Source organism: Dendrobates tinctorius, unplaced genomic scaffold (genome assembly GCF_039654945.1).
Source record: "Dendrobates tinctorius isolate UK_male_01 unplaced genomic scaffold, ASM3965494v1 ptg000029l, whole genome shotgun sequence".
Classification (NCBI taxonomy): Eukaryota; Metazoa; Chordata; class Amphibia; order Anura; family Dendrobatidae; genus Dendrobates; species Dendrobates tinctorius.
The window spans coordinates 6,510,575-6,527,438 of NW_027361697.1; the positions used below are offsets into that span (position 1 = coordinate 6,510,575).

The 16,864-nt window shown below is 40.7% G+C and overlaps 1 protein-coding gene and 1 long non-coding RNA gene across 2 annotated transcripts; both read left to right on the forward strand.

The window, feature by feature from the left end:
* Window positions 1-659: 659 nt before the first annotated feature.
* GLUL (glutamate-ammonia ligase) lies at window positions 660-13,235 on the forward strand. The gene is made up of 7 exons (XM_073571344.1): window positions 660-795; window positions 4,288-4,473; window positions 4,738-4,899; window positions 8,430-8,576; window positions 9,256-9,383; window positions 9,965-10,164; window positions 10,655-13,235. The coding sequence occupies exons 2-7, from the start codon at window positions 4,308-4,310 to the stop codon at window positions 10,971-10,973; spliced, it is 1,122 nt and encodes a 373-aa protein (XP_073427445.1). The 5' UTR covers window positions 660-795; window positions 4,288-4,307; the 3' UTR covers window positions 10,974-13,235.
* Window positions 4,906-6,633, forward strand: LOC141085779 (uncharacterized). Its single transcript, XR_012231405.1, has 2 exons — window positions 4,906-6,356; window positions 6,511-6,633. It is a non-coding gene; the product is annotated as an uncharacterized lncRNA (long non-coding RNA).
* Window positions 13,236-16,864: the final 3,629 nt, after the last annotated feature.

A 16,864-nucleotide genomic window follows, 5' to 3' on the forward strand; every position in this document is an offset into this window, starting at 1 on the left:
AGAGACGAGGCTGTTTATTTCAGTCGGTGGGAGTGCAGAGCCCCTTTAAGCTCGCTCTGTTCTGGTGCATGTGTACAGTAAGGTGGAAATGGCGGACATATATGTAAGCTATTTATTTTCAGCCTGCCCGGTAAGGTTCGTTCTGTAACCAGAGCATCTGGCGTACTGCCTGGTACTGAGGATGTTTTTGTTTACGCATATGTTGAAAAAGTATCTGCGACGTCAGGAGTGTAAGTTTCTGTGTCCGGCGGCCGATAACATGACAGTAGATTTTCTTACGAGATGAGGGTTTCCCCACAGATGAGACATTTGTTTCTGTTCCAGCTAAATCTTGAGCAATAAATGTAAGATTTACAAGTGCCCTTCTCTTCTGCAATCACACAGATCTCCTTCCACACTGTGTTCAGATTAACAAGATGTTTGTCCACATTTTTTTTTTCAGTTTTTGTAATTTTTTTTTCTTCTGTGTCCTTTTTTCCTCGCTCCTCCCTCCCTGACTTGTTTTTCTCAGCACTGGGGAGATCCTTAGGATGATGTAGGCTGCACTTTCTGCAAGTATGGCCAATGGCACAATGCATGAAGGAGGTCCCAGGGTGGCATGTAGAGATCATGCTTGCAGCCAACCAATCGCCAGGCTAGGGGCTGGCACTGAGCTCCTCAATATATGACCGGGGAGAACAAGCTCACCTCAAACCTGAGAATGGGAGCATATAACTAACACCCAGCAACCAAACCAGCAACACCCACAGCCCTGTGGACTGTCCGCATCCTCATCTCCATCTTCATCGGATACAGGTAAGCGCCGCAGAAGGATTCCTTTATGTGAGATGTGTCAATCCTTTACCTTTCTGCAAAATTTCCAAATGTTATTATGGACCCACAATTTCCCACAATACGAATGTGATACATTCACACAGCAGCATAAACAACACCGCGGTTATTTTGCCAATATTAATATTAGGAATTATCTTTTTTTTCATGCAATTGCATGTCTAGATGTAGCAGAGCTGAAATTGTCAATTAATAATTTTTTGGGGGGCTTGAATTGAAATTTGAAAGGTTTACCTGCTGCTTTGACCATCGAATTTCATAGTAAGATTCGCCATATGACCCACTAGGCTCTGCTACATCAGCACAATATGCTTTACTATCATTATTTTCATTATTATTGTGGCACCTACATATACTAGAGCATTCGCCATCATCTTATTGTTTCGATGTTTTCTGCTCGGTTTTTTTTTTTCGGTTTTCCGACATCTCAATGACGTTTCTCATAGTTAGCGATATCTTACTATTGGCCATAATATTAATATCATCGGAGTGTTGCATGATGAGTTCATGGTGAGCGCTGCTGTATTTTCATGCAAATAGCATTATATCAAAGAAATGCATTGTATGTTGTTTAACCCCTTGTCTGCCGATGCGCCAGCGCTATTCCTAAAGGAACACGGTTACATCGTATTCTGCTTTCCATCACTATTGTTATTTTCTTACCTTCAGTTTCTGCTTGGATGTGTTTCTATATGTTCCCAATGATCCCTCTGCTTCTTTAGATTATATAGCAGCAGCACTGGCTAATGTAACAGTAAATCCTGCTTCCCATATACAATGGGGAGAGCGTGAGTTGTTTGTGATTCTGCACATTGTTATTTTGGGTCTGGCTTAGGTATTATAATCTACGTCTATCTCTTGTATTGTATTCCTATTATATCACGACCTTTTATTATTTTTTTCACATCTCCCTTGTTGTGTTCCTGTGTTACTATGGAGTGTAGGTCCCTATGGAAAGGTTCAGCTGTCCGTGCCTCATTCATTCCTGCCTTGTATGCCAATGGTGGGGGTAGCCATTTTGAGAGGGGCTTTTCTTACCTAGATTTGCAATGCAAAAACGACGTTAAGTGATTTCCAGGATATAGCATTTCTTGCATCTCTGCTATTTTCCATACAATTCTCAGAATTTTTTTTTGTTTGAATTTTTTTTTTTAAGTGGTTGGGATACAGATTGTTATATGTATGAAATGTCACCATTTTAACTCAGTTTGGTCCAAGATAATAGTTTATAAGAAGGATGTATGATTATTGAGGATCTCCAGTGCCTCTAAAAACTGGGGTTATGGATGTCATTTCGTTTTGACATGGTTGATGGGTGATTTTGGTATGGAGGCACCACAAACGGTAATGTTAAAGGCTATCAACACTTTTAACAAGAGAAAAATGTTTTTACTTATGTTACTGGTTACATTTACTTAATTAAATTGCACTAAGTTTCAATCAGCAATCTTCATTCATTCATTCATTCATTTTCAGGTCCCCTGATATGCAGTTTGTAGCCTGATACAAGGTTCAGAATTTTCCCTTGTGGGAGTGTCTCTCCCAGTAATTTAGGCTGGATGTGACATCTGCACAGCTTCTATCCTGCACTTTTTTCCTCTTCAGGTGCTTTCTTCCTACTCTGTAGTCTGTTTTTTTTCTGTCATCCCTGAGATATTTTCTACTATCTCCATCTCGCTCCTGCTATCTTTCACACAGAGAGAAGGAAAGGGGGGAGCAGAGAGCTGTCAAGAGCAGGGGCTCTGATTGATTTGTAAGGACAGCGCTCTGTGTCTGCTGAAGAACAATTTTAATACATGCTATTTAGTAAGTTGCTTCATTTTGCATTTATGAAACAAATGAACAATACAAGAAGTACTGTGGGAAAGTGAACATAGCATTTAGTTCTGGATTTTTTCAATTCTTATTATTTTTTTAATATTGTACACCCACAATGCATCCATTGCAATGCAAGTATAATTAATGGAGTAAATTAATTTGATCTTTCCCATTACCCATTTTCCTGTCCTGTATTGAAGCTCAGAGCCCTATGTATTAATAATTGGGATCATATTTAGATGTCACACGCAATAAGTTTTTATCATCTTATCTAATAGACTCTGTATAAATATCATACATTTAATTGGCAAATGGACCCCGGCCTAAAGGCCCCCTGCACATTACAGTGCTATGGGCATTAGATAAGTGGGATACAATTATTGATTACCTATAAAGTGATTTAAAATCAAATATTTCCTACAATAATTCTCATTAGGGATTTTTTCATCTTCTATCTTAAGCCGCTCCAGAACGCAAAAGATGATTACAACACGGTTGAACCACACCGGCACTGGCCTGAACTGTGCGCTCTCAGCTTTTGCAAGTGATCCGTCCACATTCAGGGCAGTACTTGCAAGTTTTACAGCAAACAGATGGCAAGAGCATGTTCCTTTATTAGAAAACTGACTCCCTTTTAGTAGGCTGCAGAAGTGGCCGGTAACCTTGGCAATGAGTTGTAAACTATAGAATTAAAAATCCTTCTATTCTTGAGAACAAAGAGGATTTTTAGTAAGAGGTAAATTGAAAAGTTGTTTGCGCATATTTTACCCATTTAAAGGGAATCTGTCACCTCATTTTTGGCATATGAGATGCGGCCACCGCCATCAGGGGCTTATCTACAGCATTCTGTAATGCTGTAGATAAGCCCCTGATGTAACCTGAAAGATAAGAAAAACAAGTTAGATTATACTCACCGGGGGGCGTGGTCCGGTGCGGTGGGTGTCGCGGTCCAGTCCGGCACCTCCCATCTTTTAGTGTTGACGTCCTCCTTCTTACTTCTGCCGCGGCTCCTGCACAGGCGTACTTACTCTGCCCTGTTGAGGGCAGTGTAAAGTACAGCAGTGCGCAGGTGCCGGGAGAGGTCAGAAAGGTCCGGCGCCTGCGCACTGCAGTACTCTGCTCTGCCCTCAACAGGGCAGAGTAAGTATGCCTGCGCAGGAGCCGCGGCAGAAGTAAGGAGGAGGACGTCATCGCTAGAAGTTGGGAGGCACCGGATTGGACCACGACAGCCATCGGACCGCCCCCGGTGAGTATAATCTAACTTGTTTTTCTTATCTTTCAGGTTACATCGGTGGGCTTATCTACAGCATTACAGAATGCTGTAGATAAGCCCCTGATGGCGGTGATCGCATCTCATATGCCAAAAATGAGGTGACAGATTCCCTTTAATAAGATGATGCAAACTCTTTAAGTCTTTTTATTTGTCTTTTGCTTCATTTATATAGTGTTTGGCTTGAAATTGATGACGGAAAGGTTGTGCAGTAATGAATACCACATTGGCTGTGATTTCTGCTTGTACCCACCATGAGCCTCTATGAAAAGCCTTGCATTGTTCCTGCAGAGCTCCAGTGTTTAGTTGCCTCCCAGTCGGAATACTAAAAACTCATCTTAACCATTTGTGCTCTTTCTTCCCCGTAGGACAACATCCTACTGCAGTCATGTCGACCTCAGCCAGTTCCCAACTAAGCAAGGCAATGAAGCAGATGTACATGGACATCCCACAGACAGATAAGGTCCAGGCTATGTACATATGGATTGATGGGACGGGAGAAGGCCTGCGCTGCAAAACCCGTACCCTTGATTCCGAACCAAAGTCGATTGAAGGTGTGCAACAGTTTATCAATTAAAACAAACAAAGCGAGTCTGTGCATAAAAAGTAATACTTGCACGTAATGCTCACATCGATATTGTTTAGGCAGCCTTTGGAAATTATTTTCCATAGCTTGTTCCTTTAATTTAACCATATCACAAACTTTTTCATTATTTCACCCAATATCAAAGGTTTATCATGAATGGTCTTTATTATAAAAAAAATGACAAGGAATAACGTCATAACTTTTGCTCGGTGATGTCTCTAATCCAATGCAGAACTCCCAGAGTGGAATTTCGATGGCTCAAGTACATATCAGTCAGAGGGATCGAATAGCGATATGTATTTGAAACCCGTGGCCATTTTCAGAGACCCCTTCAGGAGGGACCCCAACAAGCTTATATTCTGTGAAGTGTTCAAATACAACAGAACGACAGCAGGTAAGGAAGCCCAAAAAAGTTTGACTGTAACTTGTAAGTCAACGTGAATGTCTCAGATGATGAATTTATCTACTGTCTCCAAAACACCATGGGGGGATTTTAGACCCTGATAGTATCTACCGGCTCCTCTATGCACAAGAACGCTCGGCTGAGACTCCTGGTGGTCGCTTATCTCATCTCCGGACGAAAGGATCGGCTGCTGAAATCAACAGCCGGACCCCATACACATTAGACTGTAAGCTAATCCCACCAATATCTGATCACTTTAATCTCATGTGTATGGGGGTGTTTACTAAGGGTGGTGTTTGTTTATGCCAATCTCAGGCTGGGGCTACAAGGCAACTTTGGCACTGACACTTATCACATGGTCAAAAGTTGGCTATGTGCTACTGCATCACAGTTCAATACCAGCCAATAGTGCTGCACTGCAACAACAAGCAGACTGCGACTGCGAAAACCACAATCTGATTCAGTTTGGACTTTCCGTAACTTGCTTGACGCAATTGCAGTATCCTCAAGGTCTCAATGTATTGCAGAGTGGGAATGCTGCAATTGTATTGAGAGACATATGCTCCATAGTAAATTTGGCTGGTTGTTGACTAGTCATGTGCCAGAGCTTAAAATGTAAGGCAGCTACGGGCAACTATTGTTATGTGATATCATATACACCAAGTTATGGCATAAACCATAGCAATCGTGTTGGCTAAAGTTGGCCACTTGCCCTCCTGCCAAACCCTACCCACGTTTCAGAAGTGATGAGAGAAGCAGAAAAAAAAATTAAAAAACACAAATTTTTGTGTCAAATTTGGTCTACACCAAAATTTAGTAATCAAATGAAACATTCAACTTGTTAGTCCTCCTAAGACTTGTGCACATGGGACTTTGGACACTCTTGTTCATTGGTTATCTGGTTTTGGAGAACTGACCCAATGACATACAGTAAATGTATAAAAGTACTTCTGATTCTTAATAACTGGACCTGGACATCTCTTAGAATGGAAACTCAATCTAAGGATAGACATAGTGACTGATAAAAGCTTGACTGTACTTGATGGATGGGTTCACTGTTGTATGTATTTTCGTTCAGATATAGTGGGAAAAAAAGTATTTAGTCAGCCACCAATTGTGCAAGTTCTCCCACTTAAAAATACCACAACTATGAGAGTCAAAATGAGAAAACAAATCCAGAAAATCATCTTGTCTGATTTGGCAAGATTTATTTTGCAAATTATGGTGGAAAATAAGTATTTGGTCATTAACAAAGTTCATCTCAATATTTTGTTAGACCCATCCAGGTTTCATCTTCAATGCCCTTGTTGATGGAAGGAGGTTTGCACTCAAAATCTCACGATACATGGCTCCATTCATTCTTTCATGTACAAGGATCAGTTGTCCTGGTCCCTTTGCAGAGAAACAGCCCCAAAGCATGATGTTGCCACCCCTATGTTTCACAGTAGGTATGGTGTTCTTTTGATGGAACTCAGCATTATGTCTCCTCCAAACACAACAAGTTTTGTTTCTACCAAACAGTTGTACTTTGGTTTCATCAGACCATATGATGTTCTCCCAGTACTCTTATGGATAATGCCAATGCTATTTATCAAACTTCAGATGGGCCCGGACATGTACTGGCTTAAGCAGTGGGACACGTCTGGCACTGCAGGATCTGAGTCCTTCGCGGCGTAGTGTGCTAGTGATGGTAGCCTTTGTTACGGTGGTCCCAGCTCTATGCAGGTAATTCACTAGGTCCCCCTGTGTCGTGATCTTGCATGGAGCCTTTGGTCTTCACCATAGTGGAGTTTGGAGTGTGACTGTTTGAGGTTGTGGACAGGTGTCTTTTATACTGATAACAAGTTCAAACAGGTGCCATTACTACAGATAATGAGTGGATTACAGAGGAGCCTCTTAAAGAAGAAGTTACAGGTCTGTGAGAGCCATTTTGCATGTTTTTAGGTGACCAAATACTTATTTTCCACCATAATTTGAAAAATAAATCTTGCCAAATGAGACAAGGTGATTTTCTGGATTTGTTTTCTCATTTTGACTCTCATAGTTGTGGTCTACCTATAATGTCAATTACAGGCCTCTCTCATCTTTTTAAGTGGGAGAACTTGCACAATTGGTGGCTGACTAAATACTTTTTTTGCCCACTGTATTTCTGGTATTTTTCCACCATTAGCATATTGGAGATTCGCAAGAGACAATCACTATAGTCAAGAGCGTGCATATATTAAACTATTTCTCTCACCATAAATACAATACACGGTACATAGAGACAACTGTGGTTATTGACTACAATTGGACAGCTGGCCGGCCAGATTGCCGTCTGTGTCACTAACCCTGCTGAATGTTGTCCTTAGACTACTCAGCAGATGGACTATGCAAACTGCCCAGCTGTAAAAGTATAAAAATGAGTATATAGCTCCCGTTTAGCAGGAATTTTGTCTCCTTGGTATTTTATTTAATTAATATCAGATTTTAGTAATTATGGGTTTGGCTGGATGGCAAGGCAAACCTTGAAAGTGAGTTGTAAGAATGCGGGAAGAGTCTTCAGGAAGGATTATTATCACTGCAATTAATTTAGTGATTTAGGAAAAGCAAATATAAAATTGGATGTGTCTGTGTTCTGAATAAGAGATTGTGGTGCCCATGTTTCCTTCATTAGAACAAAATGTACTTTTTTGATGTCATGGAAAGGAAAGACCAAGAAACGTAAACTGCTCTGAGCAGCTGAGCAGCAGGCAGGCAGGCAGAGGAGAGAATCCCCTTCAGGGCAGGAGTAAATTTTAGTACTGGGACCATGTGTTATATATTAAGGACTACTTTATTCATTACATTATTAAAACATGGCTGCACAGGAGGATTATATACTTATAACATTAAGATATTGAAATGTATTGCTGAGGGTAGAAAAGAGAAAAGTTGCAAAAATGTCAATGTCGAATTTCAGACATCCAACATTCACGACCCAAGCATGGAGTGCATTGTTCAGACCATGAGCTGATCTTTTGACCTGAGGGCAACAGTGTCACTTATGTCTTTGAGGGTCAGGTGACCCCTAGATGAAGGATAATTCACTGATAGGGTGGCAGCCATTGGAACATGGGAAGGAGCAAATAAGAGACTAAGGGCAGGAAGCTCGACGTGACTGAGGTATGGTTTCGATGGTGCATGAAGAGCTTGTAGGGCTACAAGCACTTGGTATGGTCCAATGAAGTTAATCTAAAAGGTATAGCAACAGAGTATTCAAAGCTTTATTTCATCATCTCAAAACCACATAGCTATCCCATGTTCAGCTTCTACTTCTGCTTTGAAGCCCCCTTAGGGAAATACTCATAGAAGGTTTACATAACTTTTAGTAGTTGTATTGACCTTTATCCTGACTGGGAAGAGATGTGATGGCTTGTTTATATTGTCATAATTTTGACTCATATGAAACAAAAGACTACATAAGCCAGTGGTGGCCGAAATATAACCTGAGCCTTCAGACCAAAATACATCTCAGTAACAGGTAACACCTTTACTTTTAGAAACAAACCTACGACACACTTGTAAGCAGATTATGGATATGGTGGCTAATGAACACCCCTGGTTTGGAATGGAACAAGAATATACCTTACTTGGCATGGATGGACACCCATTTGGCTGGCCCTCAAATGGCTTTCCAGGACCTCAAGGTATGTCCAGTTTGACTGACTTCATTCTTTTCATGGCATAGTTTTTTATACCCTATATTGATGATAACAATATACCATCATCAACTGACATATGTAATGTAATGCTATGCCTATCCAGAAAAGAACAAAGTAGTTGGCACTTAGTAGGTATATCAGTTTTTAGTTTTAGGGTCCTGCACTATAAGCAATGAAAATTCATGATCTGAACCATGTAATTCTTGATTTCTGCAGATACCTTTTACTGTTATCATACCATATACTTCCACCTACTTGTCATAACTATCATGAGTGATCCGTATTGATGAGCGAATATACTCATTGCTCGAGTTTTCCCGAGCATGCTCAGGTGATCTCTGAGTATTTGGATGTGCTCAGAGAATTAGTTTCTGTCGACGCAGCTGCATGATTTGTGGCTGATGGACAGCCTGAATACATGTGGAGATTCCATAACAAACAGGCATTCATCACATGTATTCAGGCTGACAAACTAAATCTCCGAGCACACCAAAAAACTCAGTGGACACCCGAGCATGCTCGCGAAAACATGAGCAATGAGTTTACTGGCTCATCACTAGTGATCCGTGATCATTATTCATGTCTTCATCACATTAATGAAATAATGGGGTCATCCACTGCCCGTGATATACCACCTCGCCTAATGAGATTTGTTTTCCCTTAGGTCCTTATTACTGTGGTGTAGGAGCTGATAAAGCATATGGCCGAGATATTGTGGAAGCTCATTATCGCGCATGTCTATATGCCGGTGTGAAGATTGCCGGAACCAATGCAGAAGTTATGCCAGCTCAGGTAAGATGATCTGTGTCAGGCAGAAATACATTTTTTAATGAATCCCAAACTAAAATGGGTCAACATGGACATCAAGCAACAGAGATACCAAGGTATTCATGGCACTTGGGTTTTTCTCTCTGTAGGGTTTAAAGTCCTTATGTCTTAGAAGAAGAAACCAATATTATAAATAACACATGGTAGGTGGGAGGACCTGTTAGAGATGTCTCGTTGGGGTCTGAGATTTTCAGTTTACACCTCTCACCATGGTTTCCATGTGTATAGCTGTTTGAAGAATGTCTTGTCTTCTCACTTTGCCCCAATAATGTCTACAAGCTTGCCCTACAATAGTTCTCTCAAATTCTTTCAGACATAATAATCTTTTTCAGATAAATTAGGTCTGTTCTTGTCTCCAAAAGTAAGACCTAAAATCTCGTCATCCATGCCTCACATAGGACATGAATGTGGATTTAATTAGGAATATAATTGTTTGTCTTCCTTACCATCAAAAATCTTCTCAAAAGTCTTTTCCAACAATAATATTTTGTTCCAATGTGTATTGTTTTTTAAAATTAAGTCATGATATTTATCTTTTATTACAGTGGGAATTCCAGGTGGGTCCATGTGAAGGGATTGATATGGGAGACCATCTCTGGATTGCCCGTTTTATCCTGCACAGAGTATGTGAAGATTTTGGAATCGTGGTTTCATTTGATCCTAAACCCATAACTGGAAACTGGAATGGAGCTGGCTGCCATACAAACTTCAGTACAAAACGCATGCGAGAGGATGGTGGCCTCAAGTAAGTATAGGCATAATTTAAGAGGGAAACTAACCCAGTCTTCCAAAAATGTTTTCTAGTGTGGGTCTTAAAAGGGTTTGTCGAATTTCTAAAAAGTCTGTCCTAAACCACACTACTCATGGTCATGGTCTGTGTTTGGTCTTTCGACTCGGCCTCATTTACTTACATAGGGACAAACAACAGTACTAGACATGGTCCATATTCTAGAGTGGTGAGGGTTTTTGGTAAACAGCAGACCTTTTTATTCTAAACTCGCACAACCCTTTCAAGAATTGGATAGATTTTGCACAATTTTGATTCTAGATGATTTTTGCTTGACCTTCTTAAGGTTAGATTAACGTTGGTTAAACCTGATGATGTTGATGAGTTTTCCTAACAGTCTAATGTGAATGAGGGCCTCTTGACTCACTGATTGTGTAAGAGGCACAATTACATGTTGTAAAGAGGAGCAATGAACAGACAAGTAACATTTAATCCTTAATTCTTCCAGATACATAGAAGAAGCCATTGAGCGCCTTTCTAAGCGTCATGACTACCATATTCAAACCTATGACCCCAAGGGGGGATCAGACAATGCACGCCGTTTAACAGGTTTCCATGAAACCTCCAACATCCACGAGTTTTCCGCTGGAGTGGCAAACCGTGGAGCAAGTATTCGCATTCCCCGAGACGTGGGATCTGAGAAGAAAGGCTACTTCGAGGATCGACGTCCATCAGCCAATTGTGATCCATTTGCTGTGACAGAAGCCTTGATCCGGACCTGCCTGCTGAACGAAACCGGAAATGAACCCGTCCAATACAAAAACTAGAGAAAACCCCACAGACAACGATAGCTACCGAGTTCCTTACGCAGTTCTGTTTTTACCCTCTACATCTAGACCTCAGTCCTGTGTTATTCCATAGTCACCAGACAGGGGCATTGTTAGTAATGAGCAGATTGCACAAGTTTCTCATTATTTCAGACTAGTCTGGTTCTATTCTGTAACATTGCCATTATATTCCTAAATAATAACCAGGAAGTAACTAGTGAATTATTTACTTACTTTAAATCTTATATCCATGAAAGGGAAATTATCATCAGAAAATGACCTATTGCTTGAATCAGGTTTTCGCGTTCAATGTATTTTTTTTTCACATGTTGGCAATATTTTTTTTTAGCTTTTTCCATATCACAATCTGTATTAAAAAATAAAAAAATAGATATCTTGCACTTTTCACACTGACCACTGGGGCTTTTTTAGACTCTAAATTCCTGTTTAAGGAAATAATACATGCACATTAACAGCAATGGACAAACTCTGATCCTATTTTTTCTATTGAAGCATCCAATGAGCATGTGGAAAAAGTCATTGTGAAGGAAAGGGAACAGCTGTCACATCACCTCATGTTATTTGTGGATCCTATTTTATCAACTATCATTATAATCCTGCCTCTGATGATAAAAAACTGCTGAAAACGCCTACTTGAAAAAAAAAATAGATGTATGGGTCAAAAAAGTCCTAGTGGCCAATGTGAAAATTGTAAGATTGCTAATTTGGATTTTAATTAAGATTGTGATATGAAGTTAGAGAAAAAAAAACATTGCCAATTATAAAAAAAAAATACATGTAACTCAATGTGACAATGTCTTTTTCTGATGATAACTTCATTTTAAGCCAAGGTAGAAACAGAACTGGTCAATGATCTTTCCTTCCAGTGATGAAACACCAAGCATAAATTGCTGGTAATGGTATGACTAACACTAGAGGGAAAGGTCAACCCTTCATAACTTCGGGGGCTGTGCCCCATATTCAATACTTTTTAGAAATCCAGCCCCTCATGCTACAACATAATTACGGAAACGTAATACATCAATAAAAATTGCTATAGGTCAAAAAAAAATGTCACTTAGCCCCTAAAAATGGCACAAAGAGAAATATAGGGGAATAGCACGGGGGTCTACAGGGGAGTAGCAATCTGTATGCTTCCTTGATACTCTCCATGATAACCACTAATATAAGATAAATCGGGGCGTCTTTCATCACCCCCTAAACTTATGCCAGGTACTCATTCATTTGACATGTTCTTGGCTCACCCTGCTAGCTAGTTGTAGGACTTGGAGCAGGATGCAGTGATAGATCTCTCAAGTGAACCAAGGGTCATTTTTTTTTTTTGTGCCGAGGGAACCCCCCTGAGGCTGTCCTTGATCGTAGTAATGTCGTCTTTTTGGGTCCATATTTGTAGTATTTTTCTATTTAAGTGTAAATGAAGTCTACAGTGAGGTATGGACGGCAGGATGATATCTACCAAGGTGTTTTCAATAATAATAAAAAATAAATAGTATAAAAAAAAAATCAAGGTTTAGGTTGGTGCTAATAAAAAAAAAGTGTATGGGAGTGATACAGATTGACTAATACAATACATAAGGCAGATAGTGAGTATGAAAAGCTCTAAACATGAGCAGACCTTGTTAGATCAGCTCTTCATCCATCCTGGGGCGAGCAACTTCTTGGAGAACTTTTTCAAAAATGGAGACCGTTAAGAGGACACAAGACTACCCGCCCTACGGCAATCACATCGGAAATAAGTGTCAACCTGTGATGTTTACAATTGTGTTCCGTGCATCTCATCATCTTCATCGTCCTTCTCCAAGGAAGGTCACTTGGCCGTCTGTAAAATGTGTAGGTTATTTTGAGCTTGTGCGAAAACTTATGTTTGATGTATTAACATCCACTTCCAAAGGGTTTTGGTTTGGTAAGAGCTGGGCTAATATTTAATCTTCGCTCTTAGGTTACATGTACTGTACCACTACCTGACATGCACTGAAGACCTCTGTACCAGCATTTGATCATTTTCAGTGCTAAATGACAAAAGCAAAAAAGAGAGAAAATAATTTTATTTTCCCATGAAATTTGTATGATTTTTATGCTCGGGTGGTAAAGAAATCCAATTCCACCGTGTTTGTGAATGGGTCTCGGGTATTAATGGCAGGTTAGGATTTACTGCTTCTGACTCGCATCTCATTCTGACATAGTCCTGTTTTTAAAATAGATTTTGTTTTTCTTTTTATAATAAAAAAAACTAAATCTGGATCCACGGCATCTGTTTCTTCATTTCATTATTTGTTTGTGACCAAAATTTTTAAGTATTAGGGATCAGTTGAAGCAAATAATTTTAAGCTCTAGACCTTCATTTATACAACGTCTCTGTCAATTACAGTATAAGCTTTTTACCAATGCATGCACCGGACATTATTACTAAAGGGATTTTCACAAGTTCTTAAAAGAGTAAAATTGTTTGTCAAATCAAGCGACTCTACAATTCAGCTTTTGTTAATAATCCTCTAGGTTTTCAAGAATGGAGGGATTTTTAATTTTGTAGTGCACAGATCACTGCTTAGACCACGTGTGGGGTAGCCACACAGTACAGCTCCATGGATGGAATAATGGCCATGGGTTGGTACTGCACATCTGTCTCCTATTCAAATCAATAGGGGGCGGATGTGTAGTTTCCAGCCGCGGCCAACTATTCTGTTCACGGAGCTGTGCTGTGCAGCTCCATTACCGATAGTTCTGTCCGTCACTGAAATCAGGAAGAGCTGATCGGCAGGGATGCCCGGGGTCTCACTTCCACCAATTAGACATTAATGACCCATCCTAAAGATAGGCCATCAATGTTAACAATGTTTTAAGGAGAGCACTTCCCAATCAGGTTCTATGCCCTATTCATGCCGCTGTGAAGCTTCCTTTCCCTTGTGCTTCTCCCATGTTGCAGAGGTAAAGCTGCTACCTCTAGTGGCCTTGAAGAATACTCAAGACCAGTGGTGCTACCATGCCAATGGTCTGAAATGCTAATCTTCAGGAGTGCACCACCTCCGGCAACCATGAAATCTGGAGGTAGACGAGGGTTGCGCTCTTGAAGATACAGGATGAGAAAACTCCTTTCAGAAGAATGGGTTAAAAAGACATAGACAGTAATAGCCTGAATAGTTAGGCCCAAACGAGGATGACCTCTGCAGGAGCTTTGGGACCTGTTATTCCTACATGAAAGTACATTTTTTCTATGACTTACTTAGGAATTCTCCAGTTAGTAAACTCTTTGGCTAATGTTTCATTAGCCTTAAAAAAAAAGAAAAAAATAGCAAACGATGTAAATAATAAATGTTTCTAGAAGACTTTCTTAACTCTGATCATGTTTAAAGGGGTGTACAAATCTTTAGTGTACAGAAGCACTATGCTCCCCTGCATCCTCACTTCCTCCTTCCAGGGGGCAATGCTTTCTTCAAGATTGACAGTTCGGTCTAGCTGCACAGTCACGCTGCTAGTCTGAACAGTGCCATCTTACAAGCAGCTCTACCTCTGCAGCATCGGAAAAGTGATCTGGCCAGCTCCACAGCTGCTCTTGCAATGATGATGATGTTGTATTAGCCCCAAAAAGTCACTGCAAAGTGGTGACCAACTGATCCCCAAATAAGCCAAAAAGTCACTGGCCAACGACAGGCACAAAACATTCTGGGAAGCAAAAGGAATGAAGAACCTAGAGTTCCGGTAGAAAGCTGATGAAGAAGAAACTCCCACTCAGAAAAAATGGATGGTAAGCTAAGAAGCACAAGAAGAAAGACAAGTCCTAGATATATTTGATTAATGTGCAGTCCCTACTACATGGTTTGATTAAAGGCAGTAATCCTTAAAAAAATACCAGTGCTATAACGATTGAGGAGAAATCAGTGATATAGCCACTAAAGTAAAAAGGTATGGTTATGCAAACAAGGGACGTAGGAATGTATCCCATACAGAAATTTCTTGGCTGCATTACACCTTCTTCCTGGAAAGAAACGAGGGCTGCAAGCATTAATCCTAGGAAATGAATGTGCTATTGTCAGGTTTATACAAGTTATAATCAAGAAAACTATATGACTACAATTTAATCTATAAACCAAAAGATAAATACTTTGCTACAAAGTCTGGATTGGCATAGATATATCTGTAATGCAATAGTACTAGATATAATGTTCATACAATTATACCAATTCCATATACACTCCTCAGCATCCAAATCGTCAAGAAGGAAAAGTCGTGGCATTATGGAAATCGCAGGATGGATATAAGTTTTAATCATCCGCAATTGATGAAAAATGGAAACAACCCTTTAAATATCTTGAATTATTTAGCATTGAGCATGAGCCACATGCAGAAATCCACGCACTTACACACCTTCGCTTCTAGCAATGAGGTTATTAATGGCGGTCTGAGGAATATTCTGCCGCCCTGAATGCGCTTGGGTAGAAACATCAAGGTCCCGTAAAGGAGGTGAGTTCGGAGAGACTTCAGGTCATGGTAGCCTGTTTAGGTCAGTCAAGCTGCGCACAGTGGCACGAGCGACATGCGGCCTGGCGTGGTCAAAGTGAAAAATTGCTCCTGAGATACTTTGGAGAAATGTCCACAGCACTGGTTACAGGATTAATCTATTCCGTACAGCAAGTAAAATTAGATGTCATATAGCAAACCTTAGGTGTCAGATAGTGATTACACAAACTATCAGAAGACACTTGCAGGACATTGGGCTATGAGGCCATTGTCCAGGTGTCAATTGACCTCATGTCTCCTCTCAAGGGCTATCATAGTGCAGAGTAAAGGTACTGTCACACTAAGCGATATCGCTGTGTCTGATACTTACCTACGACCCGCTCCCCCGCTGGTTATCGCTGATCGCGCGAGAACATCCTGGACTGTTTCTTGTCATCAGCTTCCTGCTGGGCTTCCTGTGGAGAGATCAGCGCGGAGCCGGGCGGGAGGACGCCAGGATCGCCTCGTCTGACAGGTAAGTAGCGACCCCCGTCCCCAGCGATGTCGCTGGTGAGATCTGCCTGTGTGGCAGCTCACTAGCGACCACTTAGCGATGCACGAGCGATCCTGACCGCGTCATATCGCTAGTCGGGATCGCTGGTACATCGCTAAGTGTGACAGTACCTTAAGACGGCAATGGATGCTGGAATGGAGGTCTATCCTTTTTAGTCCCACCCTTTTCTTGAACATAATGACTTTTCCCTACAGGGGATGCAATTTTAATGTTGATTAGCGTACTGTATGTATATATATATACACAGGATAGATAGATAGATAGATAGATAGATAGATAGATAGATAGATAGATGGAGTCATGCATGAAAGTGTTGTCACTCTTTCTTTTCTTTAAATTCTTCCAGAAAATGAAGTATTTCTGACACAATGCTGCCAACACTTTTGGCCATGACTATTTCATCATCAGATAAATCTGAACCCTCTCCATTTATTGTGTGTCGTCCATTATACTGTGTAGAAGGCTGTGTGGGGGCCACATTACTGTGCTAAGGGCTATGGGGCCATTATACTATGTATGGGCCATTTACTGTGTGGAGGGCTTTATGTGGGCCATCATACTGTGTAGATGCTATGGGGAGCCATCATACTGTTTTGTGACTGTTCAGGCGATCATACTGTTTTGTGACTGTTCAGGCGATCATACAATGCTGTGGGACTGTGAGGACCATCATACTGTGCTGGTGTCACTGGGTGACTCGTAATGTGTGTGGGGGACTGTGGGGACATCACTGTGTGGCGGACACTCTGGGATTATCATACAGTTCATGCAGAGGATATTGTGGAGGAATTCACTGTTGGGGTATCACTATCATACTGTGTTTGGGGGTCATGTTTGCTGTCATAATACTTTATGTGCTCCA